The sequence below is a fragment of the Dermacentor silvarum genome, chromosome 1 (assembly GCF_013339745.2).
Source record: "Dermacentor silvarum isolate Dsil-2018 chromosome 1, BIME_Dsil_1.4, whole genome shotgun sequence".
Taxonomy (NCBI): Eukaryota; Metazoa; Arthropoda; class Arachnida; order Ixodida; family Ixodidae; genus Dermacentor; species Dermacentor silvarum.
Genome location: NC_051154.1, coordinates 132088229 through 132101191, shown reverse-complemented (window position 1 = coordinate 132101191; position 12963 = coordinate 132088229). Strand labels below are relative to the sequence as shown.

The following is a 12963-nucleotide window of genomic DNA, read 5'->3' as shown; positions in this document are numbered from 1 at the left end:
AGGACAGCATAGGGGAAGTTATTTGTAGTTCTTAATTGAATTAAAGAAATGATAAAGAAATGGAAATGAAAGTGGTTGAAAAAACAACTGGCTGCAGGTGGGATACGAACCCACGTCTTCGAATTACGCGTGCGATGCTCTTACCGCGGCACCGTTTTCCCCATCCACTTTCAGGGGTATTTGTCTGCCTACTAGAAATAACCCTGGGAGTATTAGCCAGCGCCACTACTCACGGCCGTGGCAGTGTATGTAGAACATCCTATCTACATCAGTAAGGTCTTGATGAGGGCTAGTTGGTTCATGACTTAGAACTGAGGTTTGAACAGCGCGAATAAAACAAGGACACAAAGAAACAAATACCACAAACAAGCGCTGCTTGTGGTATTTGTTTCTTCTTGTCCTGGTTTTATTCGCGCTGTACAAACCTCACTTCTAAATCCTATCTACCGCAGGCGTTACGTAGCACGCGAACGTTTTGGGCGATGGCAACTAGTCAATAAACACACACATGTTACCTGAAGGCATCAAAGCTGCCGGATTCGAGACCCTCGCTATGTAATGAACGAGAAGAAAGGGAACCGAGGGGCCCGATTTTTATTAGTCTTATCATAAGAAGCCAACAAACAATGACACCAAGGACAGCATAGGGTGCATGTATAAAAATCTTTGAAATTAATTTTAAGCGAAACTAAAGAGCTTTCGGTCGTATCGTTTGGAACGGATGATCACGGTGCCAAAGCGAACACGTTGCAATGATTTTGTTAAGACCCGTTGGCCTCGAAAAATCGCCCGTGTTGCCCTTTAATGACGTTATTGCGGAACATAGCCAACCCTTCTATCTATATGGCCTTCATAAATTAAGAAAAATGCGTTTAGTGGAAGCATACGTGAATATGTTAGGAAATATATGTATGCACGGGCTTCCACAGCTACCATAATTTACAAGTGGGGCAATAACGGTTGAGAAGCGGGTTTACGCGCGTTACGCAAACAGACAATTTCGAAATTCATATTCGCAGCAGTATCCAAAATGTTAGAATGGGAAGGATTTTGGGCAAGCATTAACGGGACATCTCAACAACCTGCGGTTTTCAGATGACAGTGTTCTGAAACAGCAAGATATTCGGTAACGCTGTATAGGCGACTCACAGGAAATAAGTGCACGAACCCTGAACCGGCGAAGCCTAAGGGTAGGTCTGGAGATTAATACGCAGGAAACTGTGTTCAATTGCGTGGCAAGGAAACAAAAATGCGTGATAGGTAATCAGCCTCAAAGTTCATATATGTCAAGTAGTCACAGGGGGGACCCGGATTGTGAAGAACGAACATCCAGAGAAATATGGGTGGGAGCTCATACGAAAGGCATTCTTGAAGTCATGAACAGAAGCTTATCTCCTTGTATACAATCAGTGAATGTTAATTACTTGTGCTAAGTTATGGTCCTGAAACTTTAAGGATAAACTTGAAATGAAGCCAAGTACAACGAAAGGAGTAATGAAGTGGGAAAATGACAGTTGTATACAACGTTAATAAGAGACCGGAAGGCGGCGGCATGGATGGGAGAGTAAACGCGTCATAGCTTGATTTGGGCATCGGCGAGTTGGTGCCGATCCATCTTAAGCAGCGCCACTTTTGACAGACACGAGCGAAAGAACACAGGGCAAGTGCTGACTACCAACTGATTTTATTGCATGTAAACCGCAGCTTACATAACCCACCACGTTGCAGGTTGTGTGCGCGCAGGCGCGGGTTGCGGGAGTGACATGGCGGGGTATGTAAGCTGTTGTTCACGTGAAATAAACTCAGTTGGTAGTCAGTACATGTCCTGTGTTCTTTCGCAAGTGTATGTCAAAAGTCGCGCTTTTGAAGATGCATCGCGTTTAGCTGATATTCTAGTTAAGTCAAGGAAGAAGTGGAGTTGAGTAAGTCATGCAATGCGTAAATTCTGTAACAGGAAGTCTACCTATAGGGGAGAACCCGCCGTGGTTGCTCAGTGGCTATGGTGTTGGGCTGCTGAGCACGAGGTCGCGGGATCGAATTCCGGCCACGGCGGCCGCATTTCGATGGGGGCGAAATGCGAAAACACCCGTGTTTAGGTGCACGTTAAAGAACCCCAGGTGGTCGAAATCCTCCGGAGTCCCCCAATACGGCGTGCCTCATATTCAAATCGTGGTTTTGGCACGTAAAACCCCATAATTTAATTATTTTTTTCACCTAGGGAAAGGAAACGCAGTTGAGGGCGGCAGAGGATTAAGTGGAGTAACGAGATTAGGAAATTTTTAGGAGCAAGCTTACCTAGGACTTGGGTGACCGGATATGGTTGGCAGAGGCCTTCGTCTTGCAGTAAGCAAAAACTAAGATGCTGCTGCTGATGAGTTATCTATAGAGGGGGGGAAATGTGTGCGTTAAATGAATGCACGACGGGGTTTAACATCGGATAGAATAGAGATCAGAGAGAATTCGCTGAACTGTCACGGCTGATAAACACAAAGAGAGTAAGCGATAATCCAAATTATGCCGGGAAGATTGAGGAAGCAGTAAAAATGGGGACGCAGCACGAAATCAGTGAGGAAACTTGGCGTTGGAAAGATGTATGCAGTGAAAGATAAGCAGGGTAATGTCATCAGCAATTTCGATGCTATATAGGTAAAGGCAGCAGAGGACTTCTATACTGACCTGTACAGTACCCAGCGCAGTCACGCAACTTTGATTGAAAGTATAGTGACGAACAGGGTACGAGCAGGGCTGGGTAAAGATACTTTGAAATTGTGTATGATACGAGATACCGAGAAGTATTTGATATTCTGTTACAAGATACTAGAAGATTAATTGTACCCGATCGATACTCGCTAGTTGCACCTTAGGATACCTCAATACATTCCTAAATGTATCATGATATAAACGCTTTTTTTAACCTTGTCAACAGACCACGTTCCTTTCAAGTTTCCTGTATTAATTGCACGTAAAAATGTTCTAGGCATTCTAACAAAGTAATACGTCGCAATTCCGCACCAGTCGATATAGCAGGTACGGTACGACGTCAGCGTTTTTTCTTTGCTTTTGTATATAGATATGACCGGTACGAGGCACTGCATTACGGGCAATCCTGGAGTGGGCCAGAGTCTTATTTTGCTACTCGTTTGTTCACACAGTTTCGTAATCACCCCACATCATCTCAAATTACACAATATATATGTTGGCATGTGTTTCGTGGACATTAGCACTATATTTATAAGCAAATTAAAAAAAAAAAGGTTGCGAATAATTCGGCGAATCCTACGCCAATGTGAAAATCCGCGTTAAGTGAAGCTTTCTTTGATGTTTGCGCAAATGTTAAAGGATATATGCGAACGTAATGCTTGTAAGAATGACGCAAATTGAATGTAATTTTACGCGCTTCATTATAGCCAACTCCTTAATGTTTTGTTGCCAACTTCCTCTTCACTTGTTTGTGGTGTGCACGCTCTGGCCACATTTTATTCATTTCCTTTTTTTTTCTTCCCCATACTCGGCTGTTTCTGTTGTCGACATCACTTCTCAGTAGCCGGCTTCTTCACTTCCTACCTCTTGCTCTACTTGTCTATTCGGACATATACCCACTGGTCCCAAGCTGTACAATCGGTAAGACTGCAGCAGCCTGCCGGCCAGCATACCCGCAAAGTGTGTGTGTGTGTGTGTGTGTGGGGGGGGGGGGGGGGGGGGGGGGGGAAGAGGCAAATACAGCTATATGCCTATTTTACGTGCCAAAACCACCATCTGATTGTGATGCACGCCGTAGTGGGGGACTCAGGATGAGTTTTGACCACATAGGGTTCTTTAAAATGCACCTAAATCTAACTACACGGATATTATTGCATTTCGCTTCCATCTAAATACCGCCGCCGCGGCCGGAATAACAAATGGGCTTAAAAAAAAAGAAAAAAAAAAACTGTTGTTATACATTTTTTAAAATAGGAAAACGTGTGCTGTTTGAAGTTTGCGTAGGTTCGTAGAGATCACTAGAAACGGTAATATTTTCTATAGGCGAGGGCGGCCGACCCGCCTCGCCTGCACGAACTTTCGGATTCCTACGATTTACAGCTGGTAGAAAATAATCTACTGCAAAGCATAATCACAGCTATAAAATGGAACTAAACTAACTAAAGAGCAACATCATAGGGGTCACATCAGGCACCTGTTGTTGATGGAAAGTACAGGGGAGAGAGTAATGCCACTGTCACCTCCTCGTTTTCGGCTGATTGTGGCCTTTAGAGTATGTACGTGCGAGAGGTCATTCTTGTTGGAGGCCACTTGCTGTGGCTAGGGTGGCTGAACCACAGCATATATTCATACAGTACATGCACTGAATAGTAAGTGCAGCAAAACAGTATCTCATTCTCTATTTCCGAAGACGATTTTTTGTTTGTTTTGTTTTACGCTTGTATGCCTACTGTAGGCGTACACGTGATCTAAGGGACTTCTGGAATTCGCATTGCTCTTTCAAATGAGCCGAAAAATATGGAGGAGAGAACCGAAATACGACCAAAGGGGGGAAATTAAAAAAAAAAAGAGGGAGGGAGACCTGGAACTGACAACTGGGACAATCGGTATAAATATACCAGTCAAATCAAGTTGTTATGCTAATTAAAGTGGTGGTGTCGAGCAGCTGATGTCAGTGAGTAGCGTCGGTCAAGCTGTCGGCAACCACCTTTACAAATCGAAAGGCGCCATCATGGCTCGCGACGGCGCTCGGATGAGCGCATGTGCAGGGCTCGGCACCACCAGCGGGCCGCGCACGTGCGTCCATCGCACAACGGACACACGAGACACTGCCAATGATTGAATCCCGTGGTTCGCTCAAGTGGCCGCCGCGGGGGAGGGGCGGCAGCTGCACGGGCAGCGCCCGCGTGCGGTTTATCAACCAACTCCCGGCGAGAACGAGCATGCATGCCAGCATGCAATGATGCGTGACGCATTGTTTCTTTGCCCGCGTACAACAACCCGAATGTGCAAACAGGCGTGACCCGGCCGCCCGTCTCGCCAAGACAACAGATGTGACGAGACAGCCAGCGTCAATCACACGTGCCCGAAACAAAGAGACTCAAGCAAAGAAGCAAACGACAAGCGGCGAAACCACCTAGACACGCCGATCGTCACCGAAACGTCAGGGCGCTTTCCCGAAGAAAAAAATACATAAATAAATAAATGGGGGGGGGGGGGGTTGAGAACCGCTATCCTGCCTGAAGCGGCCTCATCTTACCGAGGCTTGCGGGCTATCTCCAGAAGATTTCGGCAGCTGCCTATAAAAGCAGGAAAGTGGCTCGCTTTCGACGACACGCACGCAGGAGAGCAGTTGTCCCGCGGCCACTGGCGCCCTTTGGCACCCACAACCACTGCGGTCCACTAGGCCGGCTATTGAAACCGCATGCAGGCTTCCGCCCCGCTCGTGCGCAAGCAGCCGAACTATCGGATCCGACGTCGCGCCACCGCAGTGCGCCAATTGAGGGGCGTTTACAACAGTCACTTTGCACTCGCCCTGCGTTTTCGCGAAGATCGCTGTGTAGAATGGAACCGACTTCTGCACACAGCGACCTTTTATTGCATTGGTTACCTAGGTGCAACGTCCCAAAGCGCAACACGGGGGGCTATGGTAGCCCCCAACCTGGAGCCATTTGGGGTGCTTTGCACCCCTAGTGGCTGCTGTCGTCGATCAACTGCGATTTTTTTTTTTTGACGTGCACTTTCAAAGTACGGTAGACGAGCGTTTTTTCATTGCGTCCCCGTGGGGATGCGGCCGCCGCGGTAGGGTCACTACAACAGCCGGAAATCAAGCCCGCGATCTCGTGCTCACCAGCACAACGCCAGTCACTAGGCCACCGCGGATTGTTACTTGAAGGGGTTGCGAGATATCAGGAGCCACGGCAGACGTCTACCGTCTTCTGTGTTGCCTGCAGCGTCTTGCACCTTAATTACACTCTATAAATATAAAAGAGAGGTCACCACTTCGAGGCTAAAACCCACAACGAGAACCTCGTGCTGATGCAAAAACAATTTATAGCACTTTATTACCTGTCTCTAGTGGCATAAGCAATGAATCATTGAGCGTTCCAACATTTCCAGCTGAAACGCTAATGACAGAATTGTTGACCACACGAATCCACTAGGCCCAATTTCGTGGCAGAGCTGCGGCAACCATGCAGTCGCGCAAGGTAATTCGACGACGTGAGGCGTCCGCACCCTCAAATGGAATACAGGCAAACAGTAAAGCCGGGTCCTCACCTCCACCCGGCGATGCGACGGCTACGAAGGGTCCTATTTGATGCGTTGGAGAGGCACTTGCGCTGCTGCCGACATGCAACCCTCCTGGGGCCGTATTCTGAAACGTTCGCCCCTAGGCGAAATTTCTTTTTTCGCTTTCAGGCGTGCGCCGATTGGCTGTTTTAGCAAAATTGGATGAGCTGATTGGGTGGTTGAGCCCGACGTCATTCAATTTGCTCAACCAGCCAATCAGCGCGCATGCTGATTTCGCCTAGGCGAACGTTTCAGAATACGGCCCCTGGAGGTGGTATTGATGTTGATGACCTTAACGTCTTTGGCATGGAGGAAGAAAAAGGAGGGATCATACCGCAACGCGATTGTCGCGGACTGTGGTGGCCCAACACGTGATAAAAACGTCACAGCACGGAGGATACGTCAGAGCGCGCGGTATGTTTTTGCACTCCCGGTTGATTCTTTTTTTTTTTTTTTTCAATGCCCATTCGAAACCATTTGAAACTCTTGAAATAAACACAAAAACAAGGAAAAAAAAACAAAGCAAGGAAAAATCTTTTTCGTTCCTGCATGTAAGCAGCTGCCGGCCGAGCACGTACCGAATAAAAACTACCGGTAACCAAACGTCTTGGCAAATCTTGATTTCCCGTGATCTCGACGCAAGAGGTCACGTGTTGGGCCACCACTGCTGGCTACGCGAAGCGTTCGCTTGCCAAGGCTGTCTGCATGACGTAATTCCCCCTCCTATATTTTTCTTCCTCCATGGTCTTTGGCACATACCCACTCACGGGGATTGGCCAAGAGTCGGGCAGATATGTGCTAAATGAATAAATTTATCAAATGTATAATTTTGGTGAATAAATTAAAGCGAGTAAATTCTAAGACGATTCAGTGGACAGTCATTCAATAAATATATTGTGAGCGCATTTTGCGCATATCGCCGTCGTCATCTGTACAAACGACTCATCATCTTGTGTGAGCGCTATTTGTGCATATCGTCGTCGTCATCTGTACATACGACTCATCATCTTGTGTGAGCGCTATTTGTGCATATCGTCGTCGTCATCTGTACGTACGACTCATCATCATCTTTTGTCTCGTGCGGTGCTTCGTCTCTGACTCGGGCGACTGCTCGGAAATAAAGGCATCGCATCGGTCAACGTCTCACAATATAAAAAGTATACATACTTGCACATGAGGCAATAAGGTAAAGATAAATAGAATAACATGATTAACAATGAAATCGGTTCGATTCAACAATGAATTTCTCTGTGGCGATGCATACATTCCTGTGTGAGTGCCCAAGCACAGAAGCTCCGAAAGACAGCAGAACCGGAGTGTTCAATGGCACGCCGATCTATCGCATTGCAATTTGCAATGTCCTTTTTCTTAGGGATGAGAAACGCCGGCAGTTCAGTAAGTAATGGTCGATCGTTGACGACGTCGGCCCCTCTTCTTCGTACACGCGTGAGACCTAGTGAATCGCCTGCTACCTGCACGAGTGTTTTTCTCGTCTTCTGGGCCCTTCAACTTGTATGCCCTCGCTTTACTAGCTTCGATAGCAACGGCCTCTTACGCTACGCTTCCAGATATCAACCAGCCTACGGCGCGTCACGCAATGTAAGGCGGCATTCACGCTGAGTTCGGCTACAGCGCTGGTCAAATAGGAAAAACTGTCTTTTTAACTGTACGATGACCCTATGAGGGAAGCTAGTGGCGCTTACACGCTATTACGCGAAGTTGTCTGAGCACTTGGGATCCACTCATTCCCTGGCGCTCAACGCACCCCAAGTATGCTTCTTTAGCCAGCAACCTTGAATGGCTATCAGTTTTTTTTTTTTTTTTTCCCGCGAAAGGTGGAGAGTGAGGGGACCTAGCAGTATAATCTTACCTCGACAGAGCGCTGTAATAAACACTGTTGCTGAAGGCGAGTACAAAAATAAAAGCCAAGCCCTCTTATCATGTACGGGGCGGGCTCATTTCGGAATGCGAAGATTGTGCAGCACAATAAGTGATTTGGATGCATGAGGCACGCAGCAGGTGTGGTAAAGATGTGAATTCTGCAAGATTTAGCTTGTTCAAACGCTTCGTGCCCTACCTAATGGTTTCCGAATTCAGCGTCCAGTATTAGCACTCGCGACAGGCTTTTGAAATCCCGCTTTCTCTGCGCCAAGCATCGTCTGCTAAAGGCCTAACGCGGTATGACTGTCAATTGCACATCTATTCAGAATTGACGCATTGCTATCACCTAACATTCACTAGAAACCAAAATACCGAAATCGTTGACTAATCACTCAGGACTACATCGATAACGCTAACGAAAGGTATCAATTCTCCAACGCCTAGAAGCGCCGAGATTCATCTCGGACTCCAGACGCCATCTAGTTGTCGTTTTAGCCATATTTTTTGTCTTATCATGCTTGACAAAAGGCCTGACAAAAGGAACAAATACTTAACGTACTAGTCAAATTTAACGGTTTCAGAGGTGGAAATTAAAGTGACTTCAATGAGTTGTGTGTTGCTGCCACTAGGGCTACCGACTACCATGCCTACTGCTTGTGGCTTCGCGCTTGTTCTGAACCCCCTGAACACTGGAGGAATGGCTGGAGTGGAGGCAATGCGCTAAACGTGGCGGCGCCGAGAAAGTCAGTCCCAAAACGTTGTCATTAATCGTCATCGCTGCCTGCTACCTGAAACCAAACACGTTGTCGGGCGAACCTCTTAACACGCCGGTCTCTTTATTTGAACATGCCGCCGAAGAAAAAGGAAGACGAGACAGAGCGACCAGTGCTGATCGGTCGCGTAGGCACGAACCTCAAAGTGGGCATTGTCGGTCTGCCCAACGTGGGTAAGTCGACCTTCTTCAATGTGTTGACAGCCAACCAGGTGCCCGCCGAAAACTTTCCCTTCTGCACGATCGACCCAAACGAGAGTAGGGTCGCTGTCCCCGATGCTCGTTTCGATTACCTCTGCGAGTACTTCAAGCCGGTGAGCAAGGTGCCGGCATTCCTCAACGTGGTTGACATCGCGGGGCTTGTGAAAGGTGCCAGCGATGGTCAGGGTCTCGGAAACGCATTTCTGTCCCATATTCGAGCCTGTGACGCGCTCTTCCACTTGTGTCGCACTTTCGAAGACGAAGACGTGACGCACGTTGAAGGCGACGTCAACCCTGTCCGCGACATTGACATTATTAATGAGGAACTTCGGAAGAAGGATGAGGAATACTTGTTGGCCATCATTGACAAAATGGAACGCACTGTGCTACGAGGTGCCGATAAGAAAATGAAGCCCGAATATGACATCCTGGTCAAGATCAAGGGAATTTTGTGCGATGAAAAGAAGCATCTGCGGTTTTGCGACTGGAATGTGAACGAGATTGAAGTGCTCAACAAGCACCTCTTCATCACTGCCAAGCCCATGATTTACCTTGTAAATCTGGCCGAAAAGGACTTCATACGCAAAAAGAACAAGTGGCTGCCTAAGATCAAAGAATGGGTCGACAAGAATGATTCAGGCGCCGCTGTGATTCCATTTAGCGGCGCTTTCGAGCACAAGCTGATCGAAATGGACGCCGAGCAAAAGAAAGCCTACGAGGAGGAGCACAAGGTAAGTAAGCGCCATGCACGTGCAGAGACAAACCACACAGGAGCCAGTGCTTTTGTTGGCGCCCATAATTTTTCATAACTGTTCGACTAGGATTATCTCAGGATAGAGTGTACTGTGTTCGCAAGTAGACAACTTGAATACGTGCCGAATAGAAATTTCTGTCGAAGCTTGAGCAGTTGTTCTGTGCAATCTTCCAGCAGTTTGCAGCTGTTGCATAACTGCTCGAAACATTGAAAAACGCCGGCCACTGAAGGGGTGCTCACGAAACTTTGGGGACTTTTCCAATCTACATATTTTCTGATGGGCACTAGCACCCATCCTCATGTCTCACGAAAGCAGAAGTTAATTTCTAATAGACCACTAGTCTCACATGATTTATCTTTGGTTGCAATTGGTTGCCACAGTCTGGTAAATTTTAGGGGCCTTGTTAAGTAACATACCATTATGTGAGCAATATGCTCCTTTATATGTTGCATTGCTCAGTCAGGCTGCTATAAATGGCTCTCCCAGCTGATCTGCTAGCTCGTTTGTGCTGATACTTGATACAAAGTTTAATTTGGAACAATTGGAAGAACATATAGTTTGCAGTGATATGTCTAAAAATTATGATTCCTAATATGGTTATGAAAATAGTCCAGGATACTCCACCCACTTTTCCACTGCTAGCATTTGTATGGTCCATTTTGCTCTTCACAGTTCTTTGAGAAAAAAAAAAATGCATGCTTTAATTTGTATCTTTATAACCAATACAGAAAGTTGAGCCTTTGATAGTACTGGAAACTAAACCTTTTTGCGTGGTACATGTAATGATGCCTGTTTCATGTTTGTGGCATTCCTTAGGCACTGATGAAATAACGGAGTGACTTTCTTTTTCTTTCTACATAGGTGACTTCAGTTCTGGACAAGATAATTGTAACTGGATACAAGGCTCTGCAGTTGATGTACTTCTTCACGGCTGGAAAAGATGAAGTCAAAGCATGGACAATCCAGAAGCACACTAAAGCACCGCAAGCTGCTGGGAAAATCCACACAGACTTCGAAAAAGGCTTCATCATGGCTGAGGTGATGAAGTTTGATGACTTCAAAGAGGAAGGCTCAGAGGCAGCTGTTAAAGCCTCCGGCAAGTACCGACAACAAGGCCGCAATTACGTTGTGGAAGATGGTGACATCATCTTCTTCAAGTTTAATGCAGGTGCAGGATTGCAAGCCAAGAAAAAGTAATGCTGACTGCTCACTGTCAAAGATTGACACTTTGTTCACAGGTTCATTCATGTTTCTGCCAAGCATGTATGCCTTATGGAGTTTCACAAATTGCATGTTTTTGCAAGTTTTGAATGAGGTCTCAAGTAAACTAAAAAACCTCATAAAGGCAAATGATGTGTTTTGGTGTTCCTTTTATTTAATTACTTGCCACACACAAAATACCTGTACTATGCATCACCTTCAAAATAACCTTTAAGAAATTACTTGCAAATGCATGAGCCTTATGAAGTTTTCCTTGATACTTTGCTACAAGATAACTGGCCCATATTTTTCAAGGGCTCTGTGGAAAAGCTACACGGGCTTGGTAAAAGGCCCTTGGTGAAAAGAAAAATATTGACAAAATGTAGTGATTAGGATGTTAGTGTAAATACCTTGATGTTTACTTAAACTAATTTTCTATATTTACACAAACAGCCTACAGTTTGCAAACACACACACACACACACACACACACACACACACACACACACACACACACACACACACACACACACACACACACACACACACACACACACACACACACACACACACACACACACACACACACACACACACACACACACACACACAGTTTGCAGGCCAGTGTTTCTACCTGTGCACCGCCATCAGGGCATGTTCTCGGTCAATCAGTTTTGTAGATAACACTTCCAGAGTACATTCATTTGATTAGCCAGCAAAAAGGATGTTCATCGCCCCAATAAAACTGCTGCTGCGTGCTACGTCATAAGTGACAGTGTCCCTGGAAATGAACGATTCAGAATGCAGCCTATGTAACTAGAGATTTCTGCAGGGTGTCTCGGCCACCGTGCACCAAGCTAGCTAGCTTTAAAGAGGCGGATTATTCTATGCGAATAAAGTCAAGTGATGTTGTTTAGAGTCTTGTTCAGAAACTGCCAGCAAATTTTTAGTCCCCGACTCCCAATTAGTCAATTGAGAGTAATTAGCCAACTTTTTAATTTGTTGTTCGAATTGTCAAGATGCCACTTAAGGGGCTATAGAGAATCGTAAGTGACGTAAAAAGGAGGTGCTTTTAGCAAAGTATGCATGGCATATTTACTTTTTTTCAGTGAGGAGAAAAAGCCTGCAAAATAACTGAATTCTGGGATTTTACATGGCAAAAGTACGATTTGATTGAGGCGCGCCGTAGTGGGGGACTCCGGATTAATTTTGACCATCTGGGGATCTTTAACGTGCCCCCAATACACGGGACACAGGCGTTTTTGCATTTCACCCTCATCATAATGTGGCCACTGCGGCAAGGATTTGACCACGTGCTTAGCAGCGCAACACCATAGCCGCTAAGCCACCACAGTGGGTGAGCTCGCAAAATAAGAAAATATCATGTGGCTGTGCAACCATGAGCACAGGATAGCAGCACCATCAAGCCGTCTCAGTGGGAAAGCAAGCTGTTCATCTGCTACTGAGCTGAGTCGCAATGATAACAGCACGCGTGTTCTTTCCATGACTCACCGATTGCGTAATACCAAGGAAATGCACTGCCCCGAGTGGTGAGTCCGAGATGAACAGCTTTCCTTCCCACCGAGACTGTTTGATCCTGTGTGCGTGGATGCGCCGTCACATGTTATTTTTAATATTTTGCAGGATTTGTCTCTTTGCCAGAAAAGGCAAACACGCAATGTGTACGTTGCTGGAAACACCTTATTTTGATGTCTCATGATTCTCTACAACCCCCAATAAACATCTCGACAATTAAAGCAATTAAAGTTTGCTAATTACTTTAACTAATTGGATGTCAGCGACTAAATTTTTCTTCTGTTTGTCAACAAGACTCTCAACAAATGCACTTGGTCTTATTTGTGTAGAATAATGTATTAAAAAAAA

At 46.0% G+C, this 12963-nt stretch overlaps 1 protein-coding gene and 1 long non-coding RNA gene across 2 annotated transcripts in view; one reads left to right on the top strand and one right to left on the bottom strand.

Moving 5' to 3' along the window:
• LOC125939901 (uncharacterized) overlaps positions 1-6348 on the bottom strand; it is a 54019-nt gene extending 47671 nt beyond the window's left edge. The window contains exons 1-2 of the long non-coding RNA XR_007463166.1: positions 6259-6348; positions 2296-2380 (exon numbers count right to left, since the gene is read on the bottom strand). This is a non-coding gene — a long non-coding RNA (uncharacterized LOC125939901). The remainder of the gene's footprint in view (positions 1-2295; positions 2381-6258) is intronic.
• A 2479-nt stretch (positions 6349-8827) lies between these two features.
• Positions 8828-11229, top strand: LOC119436049 (obg-like ATPase 1). The gene is made up of 2 exons (XM_037702790.2): positions 8828-9855; positions 10741-11229. Exons 1-2 carry the CDS (start codon positions 8998-9000, stop codon positions 11074-11076), a joined length of 1194 nt encoding a protein of 397 aa, XP_037558718.1. The 5' UTR covers positions 8828-8997; the 3' UTR covers positions 11077-11229.
• Positions 11230-12963: the final 1734 nt, after the last annotated feature.